At 40.6% G+C, this 26,903-nt stretch overlaps 1 protein-coding gene across 1 annotated transcript in view; it reads right to left on the bottom strand.

The window, feature by feature from the left end:
• Positions 1-7,197, bottom strand: part of pepd (peptidase D) — a 17,028-nt gene extending 9,831 nt beyond the window's left edge. Inside the window, exons 1-5 of the mRNA XM_063882354.1 lie at positions 7,055-7,197; positions 4,779-4,962; positions 3,300-3,427; positions 1,795-1,858; positions 1-3 (exon numbers count right to left, since the gene is read on the bottom strand). The exon at positions 1-3 is cut by the window's left edge and continues 45 nt beyond it. Of these exons, the coding sequence (XP_063738424.1) occupies positions 1-3; positions 1,795-1,858; positions 3,300-3,427; positions 4,779-4,962; positions 7,055-7,071 (396 nt within the window). The 5' untranslated portion in view covers positions 7,072-7,197. The remainder of the gene's footprint in view (positions 4-1,794; positions 1,859-3,299; positions 3,428-4,778; positions 4,963-7,054) is intronic.
• Positions 7,198-26,903: the final 19,706 nt, after the last annotated feature.

Raw genomic sequence — 26,903 nt, forward strand, 5'->3', positions numbered from 1 at the left:
AATCTGCAGAGAGACGGACAGGGAATAATTAAAGTTGGAATAAAAGACGGCAGCTTCTGCTGTCAGTCTGCGGAGTAAAGGTCAGGCGGGCAGACGTGTCTCTCCGGATGATGCATGACAAACCCCGGCCCACTTTATTACTCCTCCGCTAACAGCTAAATGTCAGAGCACAGATTCCAGACTCCGTGGTGATATTTAAGCATTGTTATTATTAATGCCGCTGAAGTTGACGTCCTAAAAGATGAACTGATACTGACAGAGGAATAAATGTGTCGATGCTAAAAGTCCTTAAGAGGATATCATTGTTAGTTAAATTGTGATTAAATGAGTCAATTATGAACTCATTAATAACCTCAAACTGTCCCTTAACCTTTATATTAGATATTTATTTCCAATTCTGATTGAAAATATCATCTTTTATATATAACATTGGACTAAATTCAGCTTATATAGAGCTTTTATTTACAATTAAATGCAGGTTTTGTATTTCATGCATGACTGCAGATTTCTTAAGTATTTTTGCTCAACTTCACTGACAAGCACGCTTACTCAAGTTGTTCACAGACAGGGAAACTTAGGAGACTGCAGGATTGAGGACTTTTCAGAACATATAACAAGGAGTCAATGGGAATATTTTTAGAAATTAAAGAGTCTACTTGCTGCCTAACAAGACGGTTTTGAGAAGACAGTCGTGACTCAGTGCACATACTTAGAAATACCTTAAAATACCGTCACAGATTCAGAGATATGGATATCAAGAAAACTCTTCCAGCGATGTGGGACGATTAAGGTACTCTGATTCTGAATTTACATTTCCTCCACACACTGCCTCATTCAATCGGGTGAAAGGAGGACTGTGAAGCAGAAACAGAAACACCTTCTTGTTTGAGGAATTGAAAACGGCTCCGATATTCATGCCCTGATTTTGGTTTTAGATCCGCAGCATTAACACATCCGACTAGATGACAGCGTCTTCTTTAAATACACTGCAGTGCAGAGCTGTTACTGGGAGAACTGGCTGTTTATTGAAGTGATAATTACCATGTTAACCTTATGACTCATGAAGAAATCTAACACCTCAGGAAGGGGAGATGTAAGAAACACCTGTAACATCGTCAGCAGGATGAGTCACAGTGTATATATAGCAAAAAAGAGCTAAATTAAATAAACTTCGGAGTGATTTGTCACTCAAGCTGTTATTTATAGTCTCATTATCTTATTTGGATTTGTCAACGTGCACACATCTCCAAAATAGCTGTGGAGCCGTCAAGCCTCCGACTCAGCTCCCCTGGGAATGTGCTGTCAACTCCCATAAACATTTCTCTCAAAACAGGCAATTACAGAATGAATATTGTCTTCACTTCACAATTATGGGCTGTGTCAAGAGGAGTGTGTGTTTTAGAAATAGATTGCATGAAGAGAAGGGAGCTTGTTCTCGATTTTGTTCTCGTTTAGTATGAACTCTGTTGTTTAACCAAATGAATAATCAGTTTGTCAAATCTGCTCAATAAATATCCTTTGACCTCAGGAAGAGCATCCTCTGTCCAAAAAGTGTAGGCAGTAAAACTCTCTACAGTAAAAGGCACCAGTAAAACTCAACTGTCCGATATATTCTCCAGGAGGTTTGAATAAAAAAATGACCTTTACAACAGTCTATGGAGGCCCTAAGGTGCTATTCTGTAACTTCATTGCTGAGCATCATGAGGTTCATTTACTGCACAGAAAAAAGGTCACACACACACACACACACACACACACACACACACACACACACACACACACAAAGAGACTTACATCACAGGCGTATTGCACCTCATCTATAGCATACTTCTCCTTGAAGTGCTCTTTGGGAAAGATCCTGTAAACATGCAAAAGAGGAAAGTAGAAGAGAACATTTCCATCAATCGAGAAACTGGAACGTAATGCATCAGATGACAAAAAATGATTCGAGGTTTAAAGATAAGGGAACAGACTAAATGCAAGGTCAGGAGTCCTCAGGTTCTTTCCACATCATTATGTTCCTGCACTAGTTTTCAAATAACTAAAAAAAGGGAACCTGGGATTGTCTTCCAGGCAGAGTTCTATTCTGATTTGCCTTTCAGGGCTTCCGTACATCTTACAGGTCTGTGGACAAAATTAAGGAAGTTAATATCTTAGCTCAGCAACACCTTTTGTTTCCACCTGTTCTTAAGTCACAAACAGGCAAGAATCAGATTCAGGTCAGACTTAGAAAACGGATCACTAAAAGGATTTACAGATCTTTGTGGAAGAATCAAGAAGTTTAGAAAATATCATTTTGGTCAAACTTGTTTTGTGTCACATGTAAAACAAAACCAGATTATTTTTTGGACCGGACTTAGAAAATGGATCACTAGGATTAGTTTGATCTGATTTGCCTTTCAGGGCTTCCATCCTTTTTACAGATGTGTGGTGTAGGGGCAAAAATCAGAAATGCAGAAAGATTATTCAGGCTGTTCTTATGTCACAAGACCAGGTAAGAAAACAATTCAGGTCAGACTTAGAAAATGAATCACTTGAATGAATCGTCCTGATTTGCCATTCAGGGCTTCCGTACTTCTTACAGATGTTTTAAGTGTGGACACAATTAAGAAAGTTTGCTATATTATGCTCGCAATGCACATGTTCTTATGTCATAAAAAGTTCATTCGGACTTCATGGATCACTTGAATTATTCGTTCTGATTTGCCTTTCAGGGCTTCCGTACCTCTTAGAGATGTGAAGTGTGTTGACTAAATTTAAGAAATTGAGAAACTTTATTTCAGCAAACATTTTGTCACAAAATTCATAAAACCAGAAAACCATTTAGATCAGACGTAGAAAAAATGGATTAGTGCAAGTATTTTTTCTGATTGGCCTTTAAGGGCTTCCGTACTTCTTGCAAATGTGGGACAAAAATAAGAAAGTTTTAAATATGACGCTGGCAAAACCATTTTTTTCCATGTGTACATATGTCATAAAGCCTGAACCAATGCAGGTCAGACTTAAACAGTTGATAACTAGAATTTTTGATTTGCCTCTCAGGGCTTCCGTACTTTTTACACATGTGCACTGTTTGGACTGTAAAGACCACAGTGGGCTTTGCCATGCAAACATGATGGCGTTGGTGATAAAGATCACCTGGTGGAGTTTCTAATAAATATAAACCCTGCTTATACTGGGTGTAAAACACGTCTCCATGCAGCACATGACTTTGTAAACTTTACTTCCAGTCACAGCCCACAGCTACGAGGAGGATTGTTGGCCCTGTACAGCGCTCTTTGAAGATTAGTGTGACTCACTCTCCCATCCAAGTGGCGTAGCTCTCAGGCAGTTTGGGAACAAAAAGGATGGATTTCCCAGAGTCCACATCAATGGCTCCATAACAGTCAGGCTCGGTTACTCCAAAAGCCCAGTGGAAGAAAGACTCCTGCAGAGAGGAGAGAATCAGCCCGGGCTTTAGAGAGGGAGATTATAACGGAGGCAGCTGGGAGAGAAAGGTTTCCTCTGGTCTCATAACAAAGAAATAATAAAGTGTCTGTATTTCGACCAGTTCAACAACAAAACTACACTCCTAATGAGTCCTTTTGTTTAGGTTTAAAAGCACTTATAGTTTAAGGGAGTGTTGGATGAGATCATGAAGCTGGGCTACATATTTCTGAGGAGAGATTAACGCCACAAGAGAAGCTAAGAAGTGGAATTTACTTTAAGAGGGGACAGGTGAGGTTCTTGTGGCACCGTGAAAGAATAGCTGAAAGGATTCGGGAAAAACAGTGCAATGCCGGCTGGGGGATAGCTAATAATTAGATGGATGGATTTTCAGTTAAACTGTGATCCAATGAGTCAATTATAAACTGCAGTTATTATTATTATTATTACCTGTGGAAAAAGAGCTTGCATCAACCATCCAAACAGTTGAACATCTGAATTATTAGACAACATTTGAGTTTGAAATGTTTTTCAAGCATTAAAAAGATTAGTGCAGTAGTTAAAAACAAAACTTGACTCAAAAACATGTTTGAATAAAGTGGCTTACACACAGAACAACATAGAAGATTGTACGATAAGAAAACATCTCCGGAAAATTACAAAAACAATGTGAACATCTGAGTTTTCTTTTTAAATTATAGGTCTTATTTGCAGCTAGATGTGAAAGGGCCAACATGACTCAATGCAAATATATAACACTTCCTTTCATTTCTGATTTAATTATTTGTAGCCTAAAAAAGGGATAGCTTTATGGATTGGGCACAACCAATCAAAGCTGTACTGGGGATCATAAATACATCAATGATTGGAGGAAAAAATGCTAGATCTTAAATACATTTCAAGCATTAATACATTTGTTTTTCCGTGCAGTAGTTCGAATCCCAACTTGAGTGACAAGCGTGTCTTAATCGAAGGGTTACAGTCAGAAGAACTTAACAAACAAAGAGGGTTTTAAAAACTGAATGTCCCCCGATAAATAAAGGTGAATCTTCTTTATGAATTTTACACGAACATTGTCGTGAAACTTCTAGTTTTTGTTTGTTGAAAAGTCCATCAGCTTCCATGTCATGTGACGCAGTGATTCTAAATCAATGCGACAGCAGGGAGAACTCTTTCTATTGGATTTAAGCCAACTAACTTACAGCCGATCAGAACAGGGACATCTTTAGGGACCGGTACGACCGATGCAATGCTCTCTCTGGGATCATGAATAGATAGATGGATAGAAAATTAGGTAACCTTGCCTCCACCTCAGCCTCAGTTTTACACTTTTTCCACCAGAGACCCCCTACCTGTCTGAAGAGCAGGTCGGTGTCGGTGCAGAACCTCTGTTTCTGCTCCCCCCCCTGCAGCAGCACCACGGATTTAGGAACGACTCCATCTTTGGCCTTCAGTCCGCTGCACAGACGCCGACGGTTCTCAGCGAACAGAGCAGCCGACACCCTGAGGGTCTCGTTTCCCAGCCAGTACACGGCTCTGAGAGGAGGGGAGACACGAGACAGAACTCTGAGACACTTGGGATTAACATGTTATAATATATTAATACCATCATTACGATGCAACTAGTCTCCGATATTGTTCATTTCAGTTCAATAATCGGACCTCTAGGAAAACAGATGATAGAAAAATCCAGGAACATCTTTTTGATTCATCTACTAAACAGAGAGAGATATTGCTCTGTGTTTTTAGATCTCTCTAGAATTATTTAGGGGTTGGAATTAAAAATGTCCCACAAAGATTCTGAATCAAAGCTTTGAAAAATGTATGAAAATGTTATTTTTCTTCCACAGAAGCAAATTGCAAATTAAAGATTGACTGATTTGCAATATTGTGCATTTTGTAAGAAAAACAAACACAAAAACCATCAGTTTTACAGCTTTTTTGTGTACAGTTTACTTTAAGAAGTTTCAAAGGAATTAAAAAGTCAGCAAATTCAAGCGAAGAATTTGATTAATATTTCATACCAGTGTTTCTGACTCACTGAGAATTGAGAAGTAGTGCTTATGTGTGCCCTTTTTGTCTTAGGTTTGCCTTTGTGAGTTTACAAATCAATTGATAAACCTTGTTCAAATATAAAAGATGTTCATATTAGACACACTTCTGCCGTCCTGCTACTATTTCCAACACTGCCTGTATTAGCCAAAGCGGAATGGAGTATTTCATGAAACTAGCAGCCGTACGTACTGAATCCAGAATGGATTTTGAATCTGTGATAGCTTTTAATAGATATCTCACATTAATTATAGGATATCAGAGGATCCACAGGTATTCCTCAGGGTTTAGTCAGTGGACCTCAGCTGAGCTAGAGTTCAGATCCAGATTAAAACAGAGTTACTGATACGTGTTGGTTATAAATCTCTGGCTTTGCTGATAAGATAACAAACATATCTGATCGAGCCCAAAGGTTAATCCATAACCTCATCGTTTTTATGGCTCCGGGGTTTCTGTATCACGCTCTGCTGACTCAGTGTACAGGCGTATCAGCGCCAGTTAGCTGGTAAATTAGGTTTGTACTGGAGGAGAGAGACACCATCGTGCACTACACTGCAGACCGAACACCGTGCAGGGCGACTGACCGGGGGTACAAAACGAAATGTGACAAAACACTCACTTTTTTGAAGCTAATGCACCTGCAGGATTCTTAATATCCTGCTTGTTTATGGTTGGTTGAACTTAGCGGTGGTGGCAAAGTCCATAGGGGCTTGGCCTGGGAACTGGAAGGTCACCAGTTCAAGTCCCCGAAAGACCAAGTGCCACCGTGGTGTCCCTGAGCAAGACACTGGTTACCTACACTGCTCCCCGGGCGCCGTACATAATGGCAGCCCACTGCTCCTAACACTAGGATGGGTCAAATGCAGAGACCGCATTTCGTTGTCCTAGTACTTGTACTCTGTGTGTGTGTGTTGACATTATAATCAAACATGAGCTTCTTTATATGTTAATGCAATAACTTTGCTCTGAAATGATTGATAAATCACGGTTTGAAAGCTTAAAAAGGCAATAAGAACTCGGTTTTTCTCCACTAAAGCTTTAGCTGGGACTTTTTTTGTATATCTTCTTTAAACTAAGTTGATTTCAGTGCAACATGCAACCTTTAAAAATGCATATGTATGTATTGACTGATTGAAAATGGAAAATAATAAATATCAGGGCTGATTAATATGTTAATTTGACTTCCTCCTTACAATATCTCTGACAAAATCAAACCCAAACTGTATCATTAAAACGTAGAAAAACATACATACATGTGTACCATTACAACATCTTGATATTCATTATTATATACTTTAAAATAAAGTGATAAATTGTGCAAAACCTTCTATTTTTATTTCTGTTTATGTGTATATTGCTTTGTATTGGTGTGCAGGTTTGTCAAATCACTCTTGTTTTCAAAGTCATGCTTTAAAAATAACTGTAATATGAGACAATATCGCGAGATTAGCAAAGTAACATCTTCATATCTAAACGCTTCTTTCAGACCGTAAATCCAACCCCTCACGATTAAAAACGGACCCTAAAATCAACACATTTTCAGGGTTTTCTGTCAGAAATACAAAGCTGGACTCACTGTGCTGCTGCAGACATGTTGATGTGCTGGTCACACTGTGTCACGTGCTGACAGGAGTCACGTGACTTTTGCTCAACGGCGTTCACCGGATGACGTGTCGCTGTGCTGCGTTCAAGTCCATAGGAAATACCAGCTTCAGCAGTGAGGAAGCACGGTAGGGTTGTTACGGTGTAGTTTTGTCCGAGTATGACTGTTTTTCACTAAGTGCTGCATTCAATATGATACAACACCATCAAATAAATGACTATTATTTTGCCAAAAGGTATTGAAAACCGTGCTACAGTACACAGACAAATGCAGAACCATAAAAGAAAAGCAATTTGTTTTATCCCCACATTATTCCACGTTTGAGTAAACTACCCTTTTATTTGTTCAGTTCATTGCGAACATTTTAGTGCTTTGATATAGTTTGAAGTTAAGTCCACTGTATACTTTATTGCTTCAACAGGTTAAAAAGACAAATGTAGCTAATTAACCTTTTATCACCAGTTTTTTTTGGTGTTCTTTTAATGGAAAAGGGATATAATATACCGTTTGTTTCACCATTTAAGCTACAGCTGCAGTTAGACATTAAGTATTTCTCATATATAACAGGAAGAGAACTTTACTTTATTACATGTGACCTTGGAGTCACACAGGAGATCTACTTTCAGTTCCCATTCTTTATCATGTGCTGAAGATGTGCAATTATTAGCTTACACTAAAACAATTAGAACATGTTATATAATCTTAAGGGGACGCACAATGTGTTTTAGCTGCATCAGATTCTGTTAATTCTAATGAATTCTATCTTTTTTTCTGGTGCTTGGTGAGTTTCTTAAACAGGAAGGTTGATTTATAGCAGTGTAGGCCTACCAGTGTTTACAATTTTGAGATAGAGTACAGAAGGAGCAGGTTTTAATATATATATCCAGTTCTCAGGGTTGGGAAACCATCCAAACACATAAAGCATTTTTCAATTTGGCCGTGAAATATGAGACAACACCACGTGGCTTCATGCCAAGAAATTCTGTACTCTCAGTTATATAACCAACATTTCCATTCCTGAAAGTAGGGCAGAGAAACTGAGGAGATTTTTTTACATACAGTGGGGCAAAAAAGTATTTAGTCAGCCACCAATTGTGCAAGTTCTCCCATTTAAAAAGATGAGAGAGGCCTGTAATTTTCATCATAGGTATACCTCAACTATGAGAGACAAAATGAGAAAAAAAATCCAGGAAATCACATTGTAGGATTTTTAAAGAATTTATTTTCAAGTTATTGTGGAAAATAAGTATTTGGTCAATAACAAAAGTTCATCTCAATACTTTGTTATATACCCTTTGCTGAGCAAGATGGCGCCGAGGATGGCTGCCGTGTCTCGAGCTCCTCAACAACTCCACATCTTAGTGTTTTTATTGTTTTACTTTGTTGGTTGTTTTTAACTTTTTTTGCAACATGCAAACCGCCCAAGCGAGCCCTATCATCCAATATGATAGAGAACAACTTTTACACATCAGGTCGCTGGTGGACAGCAATAATCCACGACGACCTGCAAACAATGGAGAGTCTCCGTGTTTACCTGCTGGAGCTCTACCTGTGGAGCGCAGGAGGAAGAGACCACGAGGTTCCCGGGCCGGGGTCCTGGTCAGGCTGAGGAAACGTGAAAACAGGCCTCCTCTACCGAGTTTACTTCTGGCAAATGTCCAATCCCTGGATAATAAGCTGGACGAACTCCGTAGCAGGGTGGCATTTCAACGGGACATTAAGACCTGTAATGTTTTGGTTTTCACGGAGACTTGGCTCGACCCCACGATACCGGACGCCGCCATTGCTCCACACGGATTCTCCATTCATCGCCAGGACCGGACAATAAACTCAGGGAAGAGCAAGGGAGGAGGTGTCTGCTTCATGATTAACAACAACTGGTGCTCAGATGTGGAGATCATTTCTTCGGACTGTTCTCCCAGCCTAGAGCACATCATGATCGGATGCCGGCCTTTTTATCTGCCGAGGGAGTTCACATCTGTTGTTCTAACAGCAGTGTATGTTCCGCCGCACGCTGACAACAACACAGCGCTGGAGGAGCTGTATGGGATTATCGACAGGACAGAGACTTCTCGGCCAGAGGCCGCATTTATTGTGGCCGGGGATTTTAACAGAGCCAACATGAAGAAAGTCCTGCCGAAATACTATCAGCACGTCAGCTGCCCCACGCGCGGTGGAAATACACTGGACCATGTTTACACTCCTTTCCGGCATGGATATAAAGCCCTCCCCCGCCCCCCCTTCGGCAAGTCAGACCACATATCTCTTCTTCTGCTCCCCGTTTACCGGCAGAGACTGAAGAGGGACCGACCTGTGACAAGGACAGTGCAGCGTTGGTCCGAGCAGTCTGACTCTGCTCTCCGCCACTGCTTTGGCATCACGGAGTGGTGTGTGTTTGAGGAGGACGATATAAACACACACACTGACGCGGTGATTTGCTACATCGGCAAATGCATCGATGACGTCGTGCCGCGGATTACTGTACGGACATTCCCAAATGAGAAGCCCTGGATAAACGGCGAGGTCCGAGCTAAACTTAAAGCACGGGCCATCGCGCACAGCGGCGGTGATTTGGATGAGTACAGGAATTCCAGGTATGCACTCCGGAGAGCTATTAGCAGTGCGAAAAGACAATACAGGGACAAGGTGGAGTCGAACTACAAGGGCTCCAACACCAGAAATATGTGGTCTGGACTAAAAACAATAACAGACTACAAAAGGACAACGAGTGGTGCTGAGGAAGTGTCTGCATCTCTCCCAGATGAACTGAACACATTTTATGCACGCTTTGAGAAGCCCCCGGCTGTGGAGGCACAAAAGGCCCAGGATCCCTGCTCACTGGTTTTAACCAGTGCAGATGTGTGTAGATCTCTGAAAAGGATCAACACACACAGGGCTCCAGGACCTGATGGCATCCCTGGCCGTGCTCTCAAGGTGTGTGCAGTTCAGCTGGCAGATGTGTTCACAGACATTTTCAATAGGTCACTGCTCCAGTCTGTAGTCCCCACATGTTTTAAAGAGTCCATCATTGTCCCTGTCCCCAAAAAGACAAAACCCATCTGCCTCAATGACTACCGCCCAGTTGCACTCACCTCCATCATCATGAAGTGCTTTGAGCGGTTAGTCAAAACTTTTATCACCTCCTCCCTCCCTGACTCACTGGACCCCCTGCAGTTTGCCTACAGAGCAAACAGGTCCACGGATGATGCCATCTCCCTCACCCTCCACACTGCCCTCTCCCACCTGGACCAGAGGAACACTTATGTGAGAATGCTGTTCATTGACTACAGTTCAGCATTCAACACCATTGTGCCCTCCAAGCTCATCATTAAGCTCAGGGACCTTGGGCTCAACAGCGCCCTCTGTGACTGGATCATGAGCTTCCTGACGGGCAGATCCCAGGCAGTGCGGATGGGGAACATCACATCCTCCACCTTGACCCTCAACACCGGAGCCCCTCAGGGTTGTGTGCTCAGCCCTCTCCTCTACTCCCTGTTCACGCACGACTGCGTGGCCACACACAGCTCCAACACCATCATCAAGTTTGCTGACGACACGACCGTCATCGGCCTGATCACAGACGGCGACGAGACGGCGTACAGAGAGGAGGTCAGAGCCCTGACATCTTGGTGCCAGGACAACAACCTCCATCTCAACGTCAGCAAAACAAAGGAGCTGATTGTGGACTACAGGAAGAGGCAGAGAGAGGCACACACACCCATCACCATCGACGGGACTCCTGTGGAGAGAGTCAGCAGCTTCAGGTTCCTCGGGGTAAACATCAGTGAGGACCTGACATGGACACATCACACCAGGGTCATATCCAAGACGGCTCGACAGCGGCTCTTCTTCCTCCGCAGGCTGCGGAAGTTCAACATGGACTCCAGGATACTCTGCAACTTCTACAGGTGCACCATCGAGAGTATCCTGACTGGCTGCATCACCGCCTGGTATGGCAGTTGCACCGCCCTCAACCGTAAGACTCTACAGAGGGTGGTGAAAACTGCTCAGCACATCACCAGGACGGAGCTGCCATCCATGGAGGACCTCTACACCCAGCGGTGTAGGAAGAAGGCCGGTAGGATATTAAAGGACCCCCATCACCCCAGCAACAATCTGTTCTGTCTGCTGCCGTCTGGCAGACGGTACCGCAGCATCCGGACCAAGACCACCAGACTCAGAGACAGTTTTATACCACAGGCTATAAGACTACTGAACTCCTGAGCTGTGTGAATGTCTACTCACATCTGTTTATAGTACACACATACATATATATATATTATACACATCTGCCATACATATCTGTTTATAGTACACACATCTATATATTATACATATCTGCCATATACATCTGCTATACATAATATATGCATCTGTCCATACCTCCTCATTCAACAGTGTAAAGTATTTAAATACTTTCAATATATTCCACATATGTATATATTTCACATCCTCAAATCTTTATTGTTAATATTGTAAATATTCTTCTCTCTTTTTGCACTACTTTATTTATCTTTTGCACCATGCATGTTGAGTTGTTGGAGGAGCACGCGACATAAGATTTTCATTGCCAACATATACGCTGTATCTGCTGTGCATATGACCAATAAAACCTTGAAACCTTGAAACCTTGTTGGCAATGACAGAGGTCAAACGTTTTCTGTAAGTCTTCACAAGGTTTTCACTCACTGTTGCTGGTTTTTTGGCCCATTCCTCCATGCAGATCTCCTCTAAAGCAGTGATGTTTTGGGGCTGTTGCTGGGCAACACAGACTTTCAACTCCCTCCAAAGATTTTCTATGGGGTTGAGATCTAGAGACTGGCTAGGCAACTCCAGGACCTTGAAATGCTTCTTACGAAGCCACTCCTTCGTTGCCCTGGCGGTGTGTTTGGGATCATTGTCATGCTGAAAGACCCAGCCACGCTTCATCTTCAGTGCCCTTGCTGATGGAAGGAGGTTTTCACTCAAAATCTCACGATACATGGCCCCATTCATTCTTTCCTTTACACGGATCAGTCGTCCTGGTCCCTTTGCAGAAAAACAGCCCCAAAGCATGATGTTTCCACCCCCATGCTTCACAGTAGGTATGGTGTTCTTTGGAAGCAACTCTGCATTCTTTCTCCTCCAAACACGACAAGTTGAGTTTTTACCAAAAAGTTCTATTTTGGTTTCATCTGACCATATGACATTCTCCCAATCCTCTTCTGGATCATCCAAATGCCCTCTAGCAAACTTCAGACGGGCCTGGACATGTACTGGCTTAAGCAGGGGGACACGTCTGGAACTGCAGGATTTAAGTCCCTGGCGGCGTAGTGTGTGCTGATGGTAGCCTCTGTTACTTTGGTCCCAGCTCTCTGCAGGTCATTCACTAGGTCCCCCCGTGTGGTTCTGGGATTTTTGCTCACCGTTCTTGTGATCATTTTGACCCCACGGGGTGAGATCTTGCGTGGAGCCCCAGATCGAGGGAGATTAGCAGTGGTCTTGTATGTCTTCCATTTTCTAATAATTGCTCCCACAGTTGATTTCTTCACACCAAGCTGCTTACCTATTGCAGATTCAGTTTTCCCAGCCTGGTGCAGGTCTACAATGTTGTCTCTGGTCTCCTTTGACAGCTCTTTGGTCTTGGCCAGAGTGGAGTTTGGAGTATGACTGTTTGAGGTTGTGGACAGGTGTCTTTTATACTGATAACGAGTTCAAAAAGGTGCCATTAATACAGGTAACGAGTGGAGGACAGAGGAGCCTCTTAAAGAAGAAGTTACAGGTCTGTGAGAGCCAGAAATCTTGCTTGTTTGTAGCTGACCAAATACTTATTTTACCGAGGAATTTACCAATTAATTCATTAAAATTCCTACAATGTGATTTCCTGGATTGTTTCGCCCATTCTGTCTCTCATAGTTGAAGTGTACCTATGATGAAAATTACAGGCATCTCTCATCTTTTTAAATGGGAGAACTTGCACAATTGGTGGCTGACTAAATACTTTTTTGCCCCACTGTATATTGAACCTGAATATTCTGAAAACGTACAGATAAATCAAAATCTCCCAGAGCACACTTTACTGTCTCTCCTGATTTGATTTGGCAACAGTACTTTTACAGTAAAAACAGTAGGGGGAGATGCAGCTCTCTTCTGTCACAATGCAAGGATAGAGCCTGAGAAATAATGAATTATTATGAGTGACTTGCAGATACCCGATGCAGGTAACATCTGTGTAATAAAAGACAGACTGTCCAGAGGGTTGGTACACTAGCATTAAAATAAGAGCAGCTTTCACTGTGATCAAAAATGGACAGTATCAAGACATGTTAATACATGTTCTCCTGCAGAAATGGTGTAATGTTTTATAACACTATAATCTACTGATCTAGGAAGTAACATTAGCACAATTATCTTTTGAATAACATCAGTTCTGAAATGTCATCTTATGCCCTAAGTTGTTCACATTTCCAGAACAATCATCTGATTATTGGATGAAGCTAATGTTGCGAAATGAATGTTTTGTTGACATGTAAGAGTCAACAGGTTTTCTTTTACAAATATTGAATATCTTTTTGTTTCACAGATCATAACATATCGACAGCCATAAAGGAAAATCCACTTTTGACATATTTTTTAGGAGATTTTCTATAAATCCGGATATGAATGATGTATGAGCAAACCTTTTAAAATATAGGAATGAAACTGGGGAGTTTGGTGTATGTAGGTGCAACTGAGAAGGATATTTCTGGCCCATAGCAAGAGAAAAGTCTCATAATTATCGTAAGGATAAAAGGCTTTAAAGATGTAAAACACAGACACTATAGGTACTGAAATCATTCAATTATATATATCACTATGCAACTCCCTCAGTTGACTACATACATTACAGCCCGGCTCAGAGGCTGCAACAAAAATGGGAGCCAAGACGAGTTTACGTGTAATAATAAGCACTTTTATTTATAATACGGCAATACTTTACGAACCAAAAACAAACTTGCATGTCAGTAATCAGTATGCAGTATGTCGTGTATGCATTATTTGGTTGCGTGAAAATGTGCAACAAACAAATGTGTCCAGGAGAAGAGTCAGAGTTATCTAAGCCACGTCAGGTCGGTCTAATAAATACAAAATCAATTAAATAAAATATATAAAAATGTAGGTGGTCCAGGCACGTCCAGCTGGGAAGAGACCGAGGGGTAGACCTAGGACCAGGTGGAGGGGTTATATCTCTTCGCTGGCCTGGGAGCGCCTTGGAATCCCCCAGTCAGAGCTAGTTGATGTGGCCAGGGAAAGAGAAGTTTGGGGCTCTCTGCTGGAGCTGCTACCTCCGCGACCCTGACGGAAAAGCGGGAGAAGATGAATGGAAATAAAAATGTAGTAAAATAAAGACTTGATGTTCATTTTGGATTTTTTCTGAAAGAAAGAATTTTAAGTCAGCAAAATCGAACAACCTTTACAAATTGGCTGGTGCATGATACGCTTGTTTATTCAACCTTAATGGAGGGGAATAGTGAAGAAAATATATACTAAGTACTTCTGGACTGCAAGATATAGTTCTGAATGAGCACAAACTATTTACAGATGTCCTTGGTTCCTGTCTAAACACTTTTTAAAGTGTGGACTTGTTATTAGGTCTTGATATTTTGCTGAAAAATGACTTACTTAGATTGCCTGACATTATTAATAAGACTCCTAACCTTTCCATCACCCTCTCCAGCGTGGTCTCGGTTAAATGAAGACATCGCTCTCAGTAAGAATCTGCCTAATTTGGACCCAGGCAGCTTTACCCAGCAGTCATTATGGGCATATATTGGCCACTTTTGAAAAGGCCATAGAACAATCCAATTACAGACATCCTCTTTTTTCTTGCAGAATACAATACACTTACAGAAAAGTTAAATTAGTTCACAGCCAAATCAATGGCTTGATTTGAACAGCTTCCTGGCACTCCACAGGAATATAACTACTGGTGGAAGAAGTTTTCAGATCCTATACTTCAGTAAAATAACTATTGTTAAAAATACTCTGAGGTAAAGATCAGTTTTGCCATCAGGATGTTCATAAAGTACCAAATGCAAAAGCAGTCATAATACAGAATGGCCCATCAACAATAATATATACAGTTTGTTGTATTTCTGTTTATTCCTTTGTGTGTACTCCAAGTTAATGTTACTGCTGGTAGATATATATACATTTAAGTACTTGAGAAACTGCTTGGCACCTTAATTTATTGTACTATATCAAAATGCATGAGTTGATTTGTATTTCCTTTCCCGCAAAGTACCTAAAAGCTTGCTGTAAATACCTGCTGTGGTGCAAAAAACCCTCAAATGAAGTAGAGTAGAAGTAGAAAGTTTTAGTACCATTATTGATATATAAGTACAGTACTTGAGTACCTAGTTATGTACAGTAAACATATTCTTGTGTTTCACATGCATCACTCTGTGGTTCCCCCTGTTGGGCCCCTGGCACTGAGGAAGTGTTTCTGCTGGAAGTACAAAGCGGTACAAAGGAAGACACTGGGACACCAGGCGGCGAGCCATAACTGTCACTGTAGACTGGGTGCCAGTTCCCTTGCATCCTAAATGTTATCTCTAGTGCCAGCTGTAAGTTGTGTTGATACAGTTGTGCTGCTCGGCTTTGAACTCTGTACTTTTCTGCTCGCGGGCGTTGGACATTTGCAAAGAGAGGAGGAGCATCCTTGAAGGCACAAGGACATCGGTACAAAAGAAAGCACCAAAAATGAATGGATTTGTACAGCACCAGGTCCGCATGCCCATGAAAGTAGGCCGGCAGTACAGTAGCTTAACATTTCTGAAGAGAAACATTAGAAAGAGTGGTTTTACAAACATTATTAAGTAGTGATGGTCTAACAACAACAACAACAACAAAAACAACAACAACAACAACAACAACAACAACAACAACAACAACAACAACAACAACCATACATTCAACATCTAATATATCCTTTATATCATGTTTCTCTTTTCTGTTATTAATTTATGTATTTTCTGGTCTTCGTTTACTTTGATCTCGACCATATGCAGCCTGAGTCAGCCACCTCCTCCACAACACGCGTCTTCACAGTCCTGTTTTTTTTACATGTATTTTGCCCTTAATTATTTTGTCTTAAAAAGATTTTTGGTTCCCTCAAGTTATTTTATGGATAGAGACAAGTCAGTCAGTCAGTCAGTCAGTCAGTCAGTCACTCACAGCTAGCTAGCAAAATTACCCACTCACTCAAACACTCACTATCTATCAAATGAATGAATGAACTAACTAACTAACTAACTAACTAACTAACTAACTAACTAACTAACTAACTAACTAACTAACTAACTAACTAACTAACTAACTAACTAACTAACCAACTAACTAACTAACTAACTTAAGAAATACACTCAAGTTAATGAGGGGGTCAGACTGGCATTTTCAAAAAATCTGAATCCTCCAGAAAGTCAGCCAATCCCTCTCCAGCAAAAGTGCTCGGGTCAATTATGCAGACAGTGGAGAGTGGTGAGAAGCACTATTGACTCCGATTATTTACTCTCTTCAGATGACCAAGAGAGGATTTAATTAAAAACACAAAAATCTGCCGGCGGCGGTTAGATTCTGCCGAGTGGGTTCTTAATGTACGACCGTCTGCTGCGTGTGTGTGTGAGAGGACTTTAAAGCATGGATTTGTTCCAGAAGGCATCAACATAAACAAACCCTACTGAAACAAACATATCATTTTAAAAAGCAGCTTGTTGATCATGTTATCACCGTCATGATATCAATAGTACCACGAATTCTATGTAGAGGTTATTCTTAGTCTCTCCTTTTTGAACCAATGAGCAATTTACTCTCAGATTTAGTCATACTCCCAATCTCTCAGTTTTAGTTAGTGCGTGACCATCAGCCAATCGGAAATATAAATTGCACATCAGAAGAAACTTTTTAGTCCCAAGCTGTTGCATGATAATGTGAAGCTGTTCTTGTACCGGAAGCTCAGAAGGTAAGCAGGAATATGAATGAAGGGAATGCCAATAAAAGAAACAGATACTATAAAACTTGAGATACCTCAAAGGTATCTTGGGCACAGCTTCACAACTCTACAAACATCAAAACTGTTTACTTCAAATCAGATTATAAATTACAAGATGTCTTCCAGCCTTAAGAAGGTAAACTGAGTGACAAGAAAGAAAGACTTACATGCATCTTTGTTCATAAGGTGAGAACCAGGACACTCTCATTCTGTTATGATGGCAGTAGCTGAAGATCAGAGGACACATGCTGAACAACCTCAGCAAGGTATTAAATGCCTTCATTATCGGAGGCATTTTAATAGCCATCCTTTCAAAGTCTGCAGCTTTACGGGGTTACAACGTTTTCTCTACTCACACATGCAGGAACATCAAACACTTCCAGACCATTACAAATTAGTTTCAGCATGTCTTCTGCAAGATGTGAATGAATGAGCATGATGTACTGCCTTTCTGGTCCTGTGTTTGTATGAGCTTCTTTCATTTGAAGTTATTCTGGTTGTACAAAACTGCCTTATAGCAGAGCAGTGGGGGCTATGCATGTGGATTGGACATATCGGTTTGTGGGTCATGGCCAATCATTAAGATTAATTGTCCTGATAAGCCTGTTCATACAGCACTTACAGTTTCATTGTTCCCTGATTTCAAAAGAAGAATGAGCCCAACAGGGAAGGAACAAGAGCTCCGTTGATTGAATATTGTGTTATATAATGCAGAGAACCCCACCTGCATGGAAACACTGATCGCTATCTGAACAGCCACACAAAGGGCTGAGTTAACAGAATAATGGAAATTGTAGCTAAAGCTCCCTCAGTCGGGGGTCTGTTTGAGGTAGAGTCACGCTGATTAGTAGCTCCTGAAGCAGATGAGTAGCGGGCTAATTACTACAACAACCTCCACTTCGGTGAGAGAGAAACATCAATGTTGTTTTTACAAACTTCTACATAAGGACAGTGCACAGGAAAATGTAACTTTGACTCAGAGTGAAGGGGGCTTGGCTTATTTGCTACGGTGCATATCTCATTGACATTGTGGTAGCAGGACCCAAATGCAGTGAAACAAGGGGAGGCAGGTATTGGGGTTTAACAAAAAGCTGTAACAACTACACTCGAAAAACGGTGCAAGCAGGAATGATCTTCAAAAGGAAAAGTAGGGAAATAAATAAATCAAACCAGAAAGATAAGAGGGCAGCCGAGAGGAATGCAGACAGGAAGACAGGACTGGGAAGCAAACAGAACTGGACCACGAGACACAGGGACAAACATGGGAATGACAACGACACGACAAGGAACACAAAGGGAAGACAAGACTAAATACACAGGGACTAATCACAAGACAATACACAGCTGGAGAGGGGAGGAGAAACACAGGGACAACAGGTGAACACAATCAGACAGGAGGGAAAACACAGACAGGAAGCAAATACAGACAGGAGGGAAAACATTTCAAAATAAAACAGGAAACAAAACTAATCATGAATCATGCTGTGGATCTGTCTTGTGGTTACCTTTGTGTTCTGTACTTCACTTGTTTGAACACAACATCCTATAATTTAGGTAATTTTAAATACTCTTTTGGTCTCAACTGTATTCTCGCTAAACAGGGTGTCCCACAGGGCTGTATACTTGGACCACTTTGGTTTTGTTGGACCTACAGTACAGTACTGTCTCACAGTCAGAAATGATGGCATAAGTATCGATATCCCTGCCAATGAGGTAAGGCTTTAGGGAAATGTATTTAGCTGTCCGTTTGTCAGTCAGCCGGATTACAGAAAAACCTGAGGGCTGATTTTCATAAGACTTGGTGTAAGGCTGTAGCACGGGCAAAGGAAAAACCCATGAAATGTAGGCGTTGATCCAAAGTACACAAATGTACTCAGTTTGTTCACATTGCACAATAGGGGTAAATGTGCTGCATTAAAGGGGTCATCGTATTTGGGAAAATTAGTCCCCTAATGGTGATTCATATGGATGCCCCTTTACCAATGCAAAAAAGTGGACAATTGTTCTGTTATCCTACTCTATGTTGTCAAATAAAATAGGCCTACAACACATTTGTGATAGTCCATCTATGATCTGTGCTCTTCTAGTACCAAAGGTTTTATTAGTTATACTGATAACCATGAAGATGACCATTCCACCTTTTGGATTTATGTGATTGAAATGGATTGGATTAGAGGATTTATTGAGGGGTCAAATGTGTTTGGTTTATGCCTGGAAAAGGTCCGAGCAATGCTGTGGCAATAGGGGAATGTTTTCTCTGATTGAATATAATGTTTGTGAAACCAAAGGCTGCTCTTTATCGACAGTTGTACGGTGTCTGTAGGATGGGGAAACATTGTTTGTGTCCACATGTCTGACAGGCCAGATCAATCTTGCTTCGGCATGTGGAGTTGATCTATTGAGGCCACATATACACAGCTCCAAGGTCAGTGTATGTTATTCTGTATGGCCCTAGACAGACTACCCACTCATGTATGATTTCTGTAATAAACGACAAAACCCTTAAGGAAATCATCCAACTGATTTGCTCTCGTCTTGATAAAGTGGGTTTGTATGTTTTTTATAAGCCTGAGGGACATGATATTTCCCAATGCACAAGACACCATTTATTTACACACAATTACAACTATTCAGGTGATGTTGGGGATTGGCAGCTGGGATTCATGCACAACGACAGAACATCCACATACAAACAGTCACTCACACATGGAGCTTTGTGAAATGTAATGTAAAGTATGTCATTTTGGAAAAACAGTGCACTGCTTTTACTTTACTGTGAGATTTCTATCCTTCAAGGTTTGTCAGTCACAACGTTTGCGTCCCCAGGGGTGCAGTGCTGGTGGCACAAGTATGATGTGCCAATTCCTTTCCATCTGCCGAAATGCCACAGCGAGAGATGAATGGTCTGGTGGAGTCGGCTCTGCTTGTTTTCATCTTGTTAATATGCCTGTGAGAGACCAGCTGTAGTCAGGAGACTCACTAGAGGCCGATCTCCAGAGAGCTGAATAAGATAAACACTGCTATAGGAGGCAGTGGAGACCTTCAGAGCTGCGTAAATAACCCTGTACAGAGTAGAGGACAAGTTGTTCTACTCTGCTCTTTTTTGCACAGATGGAACTAGTTAGAGCTGCATTAAGCTGCAAGTCAACAAGGATTCTTATGTGAGCCAATAAGCTCCTATGGCAGAACTGTTAGAAATCACTGGCCGACATCCCAAAAATAACCTTCAGGATATTTTATAGTCAAGTCGTCTGCATTTGTCATTGTCCAAATGCAGAGATGCATTCCCTTCCATAGAGAAGAGCCTGATTCAACAGCTGACAATCCTGCAGGAAAAGTTGCTCTTCCAGAATTGGTAACAGCTTCCTACACTGCAAAGCAACCCGAATGATAATAAGCTACCACATATCTTTATTTATAATCAGAGGAAGAATCAGGTTTCAAATCAGCATCAGCACAGAGAATGAAACACAGGTAAGGTACAGGTAATAGGACAAACCAACAATAATGAATAACATGATATTTGTAGCCTATGATATCTGCACTGAATGTCTCCGAGGGTTTTACAGGCACACATGTTTGAAAAGAAAACAGGAGGGAGGTGCTCGTGAAATTGACGCTATCCAACAGATCCAGGGTAGCAATCTCAATCCGGATGATGTCTGAAACAAAGATCAGTACTCATGCATGGTGGGAGAAGCTCAGGGCAGAAAAACCATCAGATTGGGGCTGTGTTTTTATTCTGGTATTTTCTTTTTGCCTTTTTCAGAAAACAGCCTGGGGTACCACTTGAATTACAAACACGCTTAAAGGTTAGTATGGATTTTGTGCCCAATGACGCCAAAAGCATATTGCCTAGCTTTAAGGTTACATCAGAAAAACAGAATCTCTGTATGAGCAGTATCTCCGGCTGTCCCTCCACACGTTGTATTTTTCATTGCTGTTTTAGCCCTGATTTGGTTATTTAATGCCTGACATGTAGCTAACACTGGCTCTTGTGAGTTTGTGGATCAGTGCAGCTGCCCACAATTTCCTGTGAAGCAGCATTTGTGGTAAAACTGGCCAATATATTGAGTGGGAAGTGGCTGAAAGCTGCACAGAGGTGCACGCTGGATTAGTGCTTTCCATTCGGATCAGCAGTCAGCAGCCTCACATTAGCAAGAGTCACTTTACTCAATATTAATACTAATATTGCGCAATATAGCTTTACTTCAAAATGATTTAGCTATAAGCTGCAGAATGAACAGTGCTGACTATTATTGGCTGGAAAATAAATTGCATTGGCAGGCAGGTTTCACACCTGAGAGGTGCCAAAAATCTAATCCTTGTGTAGGAAAATTACTGATTAGTTTACACCCGGGTCCCTGTGCTGTGGAGCAGCCTGTCCATAGATTTTCAAACACTTAAATCACTTTATTATAATCTCTGCTTTACCAAACTGCCTTCCGTGGGAGCTAGAACAGTATTAGACAACTCTCACCTGAAACGATGTTGACTATAGTCCCAACCTCCACATTTTAGCAGACAACAAGGCTAACCTATTTCTACTTACTTGCCCCCCAGAGTCACTCATTACAATGCACAACGCAATGTGGTTGGGGAAAAACATATATTGTTTTAACCAGTCCTAAGAGTTCTTCAGTTCAGCTGCCCATGGAGGAATGGTAGTTTTTCTTCAGTGTAGTTAAAAAAGAACCCTCCCTGAGGTTTGTGCAGTGAGGACGTTTTTTTTTTAGACCTACACTAACCAGAAGGTCGCATTGCAAACGCTCCCTCGACAAAAAGCGAATGGGAATCGAACAGCTTTAATGAGTGCATTCAATCGCCAGAGAATCATTAGGCTATAAAAAAAACCTCCATGTTGGTTGCCTGATTTCATGTCACCAATGCTAAGCTAATGGCGGCTAATGTTCGGTGTGACGACATTTTTGTAGTCTCCTTCAGACAATGAGTGTTAACCACGGACACAGCCTACCAAAATCACATCCAAAAAACGTTTGACTTTGAGACAAGATAACCGGAAGTGGTAAAATGCTAACTCATATCTTGTACTTGAGTAAAAGTAGAAGTACTCAGGTCTTGTACTTGAGTAAAAGTAGAAGTACTCAGATCTTGTACTTGAGTAAAAGTAGAAGTACTCAGGTCTTGTACTTGAGTAAAAGTAGAAGTACTCAGGTCTTGTACTTGAGTAAAGTAGAAGTACTCAGGTCTTGTACTTGAGTAAAGTAGAAGTACTCAGATCTTGTACTTGAGTAAAGTAGTAGTACTCAGATCTTGTACTTGAGTAAAAGTAGAAGTACTCAGATCTTGTACTTGAGTAAACGTAGAAGTACTCAGATCTTGTACTTGAGTAAAAGTAGAAGTACTCAGGTCTTGTACTTGAGTAAAAGTAGAAGTACTCAGGTCTTGTACTTGAGTAAAAGTAGAAGTACTCAGATATTGTACTTGAGTAAAAGTAGAAGTACTCAGATATTGTACTTGAGTAAAAGTAGAAGTACTCAGATATTGTACTTGAGTAAAAGTAGAAGTACTCAGATCTTGTACTTGAGTAAAAGTAGAAGTACTCAGATCTTGTACTTGAGTAAAAGTAGAAGTACTCAGATATTGTACTTGAGTAAAAGTAGAAGTACTCAGATCTTGTACTTGAGTAAAAGTAGAAGTACTCAGGTCTTGTACTAGAGTAGTTATCAAATATAACATTGGGGGTGAAAAGTACAAACACATTTGACCGATGAAAGTAATAATTAAAAAATGTATAAATTCTGAAGCTACATAAATCGTTCTTATAGTACCTGATCTACTTTTCACGTTGCCACCCACTGGTTACTGTTATTACATCTGGAAGTGGAAACCCACAATACAGCATCTTATATTTAAGAGCGCTGTCAAAAGGGCACAGGAGACAATAATGGGAACACAAAGGATAGTCTTTGGAGAAAATTGCACGGTTCGAGAGAAGCTTTTAGTTTAATAGCAGATTATCTGAGCTGGATGTAAAAAGGGGAAACTGAAAACAGAACGTATTATAAGTGTTGCTGTCGGGAATGCATACAGTACAGCGGGATATATTCTTTATAACCTCTGCATGTAAATTCACACCATGAGGTCTTCTGGGTAAATTCAAGCCTTGACCTTGATGTAAACATTGCTTCATGTCAAAAATAATTAGCTAAACAATGTCCATGCAGGCTACAGGACAAGGCATGCATTATACAATTTGTTCCTGACTAAAGCAAGGTGATGACACTCAACATTCAGCAGATGCCAATGGGAAATGGCACCTAAATGCCAAGGGCCTCATGAGACGTGATCGTGAAAAATGGTTAAATATAAACGTTATAAATTAGCGTCTTGACACGCCGGGGAAGAAGGTTTGATAAGGAGGGAGCTGGGAGTTATTTATAAAACGTTCACGTCCTGCAGAAATCATTTTTCAGGATCATTATCATTACCAAGCTGCCTTTCTGTGGAATAATGAGTGCATCATAACTTTGTTTTTGTGACTAAATATAATAGCCTTAAAGTACATTAACCTCTAAAAAAAAGGGCAATCCATTTAGTATTTGTCGTTGTCTATTGACAGGTTGTTCTGAATTAATGTTCCTGTCTCATAATGTGGGAAGTAAGGTCTGTAATATCAAGGCGCCTCCATCAAAAAAAACTCTGTTCCCTTCCAGTTTTACAAGAGAAAAACTGAGTCAGATACCCGTTTCATTTCTAAAAGTTGTGGGTAAACAGCATTTCAATCAGGAAAGAGTTCCCTTTTAGTTTAAAGGACATTCATTGACACATAAGCCATATGATATAAATGTAAACAATCTTCGGCGATTAGACCCCGATCCTTATATCGTAGATCTTAACCCTTAGATACGTAGAGAGGTGTCTTCCTACCTCTTCATCATTTCATATTCCAGCTATTCCTCAAGAACATCTTTATGATATCATGCTATTCAAATGTTTAAGTTACATTTTAGGAAACTGTAGTTTTTGTATTACTACCCCAAGCTTCCACAAGTGGGTCAAAAATGAGCCACATACATTTTCTATGGACTTTTTTGGGAACCTTTGATTCTTATCAACTGCGGCGTCAGGAGTGAATTCGCTGCAGACCACAGACGACATCAGAAGTGGCTTTCAAAAATGTCCCGCTCTGCTCTCATCATTCGAACTCCTTCTTCATGTGGCCAAACATCTTCACACTTTTGTCCTTTCTATTTTCTTTTCAAACTTCAGATTTTTTTCTCAAAATTATCACTTTTTTCCTTAAAAGATCTGACTTTTATTTTTTTTTTTGGGGGGGGATTTTTTCCTAAATGTCGACTTTTAAACATTTCCGAATATTTTTCAAAATTATACATTTTTACTAAAAAGTCAGATTTTTTTCTAAATTTCGACTTTTGAAAATGTCCCACTATTTTCCCATTAATCTAACTCTTTCTTCACGTGGCCCGAATCATCTTCTTTTATACAATCACACTTTTTGTCTCCCAATGTTTTTACTTTCTATTTTATTTTCAAACTTGTGATTTTTTTCCCCGAATTTCGACTTTTTTGAATTCCCAATTATTCTTCAAAATGATCACTTTTTTCCCATTTTTATGCATGTATGTATACACCATAACACCAAGACAAATTCCTCGTATGTGTACAATAAACTGGTTTCTCATTCTCATTCTGATTCTTGTGTTCATTGCAATGCCTTTGATGTTGAGGTCATCCGAAAACAGTGTAAAGTAATCAGGTTACTTTACTTCATATTCTGATACTCAGATTAGGTCACTGATTACATTTTTGTTACGGACAACATTTTTAAAGTAACCCTCCCAGTCAGAATACAGTAACAACCACACCATCTGTGTGTGTGCGTGTGCGTGTGCGTGTGTGTGTGTGTGTGTGTGTGTGTGTGTGTGTGTGTGTGTGCTCAGTAAAGGTCATTAAAATTAAGGCTCATCAACTGCTTTTTGATGCTGTTCTTTCCAAATGTGCTTTTCAAAAACAGGAGTAATGAAAGCATGTCAGATGGAGGGGAAAAGGGATCAGGTCAGCGTGGGCAGAGCCAAATCCAGATCAAAGGGATGCTCTCTCTGCAGGTTAGGCAACAGTCACATCCATAACCCGGGACAGCTGTTTATGATGAAGGGGATTAGGGACAGTGCACATATTTCATCAGGATTTATCCTCGTCATTTTCTAAAAGTGGATTACTCTAAAGCCTCTCACTTTTAAATAATTTCAATCATTATGCAACTTCTTTCCAGTGGAGGTCAGCGGTGTCCCAGATCAGTCATCGTTTCAAACGTCCTTCAGGTTTAACAGCGCTGGAGTACAAAGCATGGAAAGTTTGGGTTTTCAAAATGACACAAAAGCTTCTCTCGGACACGCAGTCAATCAAAATCAACACACAAGGACTTAGAGGGGAGTTGTAGAAAAAACTGTGACCCTGAATCTGCTGAGAGCTTACTACAGAGTAAAGACCAACAGCTGTCTGAGGGACACATTTCATTAGGCTGAAAGACAACCAGGGGAAAGAGGTCGAGGTTTATTTAATGCAGCTTTTATCATCACGGCATACTGAGCAACGGCAGATCACTCAAACCAAAATAAATATTCCAACTCTTCGGTGAGTTAATCAAGCTAAAATCCTCTAGAGACATATATGAAAACATTTACTCTTCTCTGTGCTTTTTCATACATTTAGGAGTGCCTTTCAACCCACAAATGAGGGAAAAAGGGTAAAAACTGTCACTTTTTTGTTGGCTAGCTTACAAGACATACAAGCCCTTTCGACACCCCCATCTGAGTGTCTCTCCAGAGCAGACTTTTTTATTTGTGTTAAAGACGCCCTATCCTGCTCCTTTCCTGTAGTGTGTCATAAAATGCTCTGCAAAGGCTAAAATCCCAAAGTTCAGAGGGAGTTTTTTTATGTCAACTTTTGAATACACACGTCATCGAATGGCCTTTTAAATTGGTCAGAGCTGTATGTGATGCAGAGCCGCCTTAGAGAAACATACAGGTGTGTCACAAATGCTGTGTGAACGTCACATGCAAAGTGTTTCTCCCTTACTCTCAACTCATCTGCTATCAAAAATCTTAATTTAGATCGACTTTGAGAGAATTTCCCAGGAGCTAATCTAAGTGTATATCATATACCTGCAGCTCCTATACCAAGGAACCAGAACCCTGCCTCACACCATCTGGTTCCCATTGTTCTTGTTAGACCCACAACACTGTCCTTTTATCCGCTGGTTCCCTGTTGTTAATTCATATTTCAGTGTCACTCCAGGCAAACCAAACCTCAGTTTACCTGCCAGGTGGTTTCCTATGACTGTTATCAGAGAAACACAACATTTGTTATTTTTGTTCAAATGCCTAAAATGACAGATGTTTACACAAAAGGGCTCTAGTGACCGTTTACACCCCCTCTCTTTCCCACTATCATTATTTGTTTGTTTTACGCTGGTAATCGATGTCAGCATCAAAACAAAGGCTCAAATTTGACCATTTCTGCCACAGAGCATCGCTAGAAGGGTTCAATTATCCGCCAGAAGCTTCTAATAATAGTATTTTGCAAAACATAACATGTGACACATACAATTAGAACAAATCATTCAGACTCTGAATATTTAGTTGTCCGATACATTTACATAAAATGTGTCTTTGGCACTGGCACATTTCACAACCCTCAACATATACAGTACAACATATAATTTCTACACAAAACAAAATAAATTTGCATCTTAAATAAATGTGTTATATTTCCAAAATATACGGCCGTGTCTATCCACATCATGTTTGTTTTAAAGCAAAATAAAAA

This window comes from Eleginops maclovinus, chromosome 4, assembly GCF_036324505.1.
Source record: "Eleginops maclovinus isolate JMC-PN-2008 ecotype Puerto Natales chromosome 4, JC_Emac_rtc_rv5, whole genome shotgun sequence".
NCBI lineage: Eukaryota > Metazoa > Chordata > Actinopteri > Perciformes > Eleginopidae > Eleginops > Eleginops maclovinus.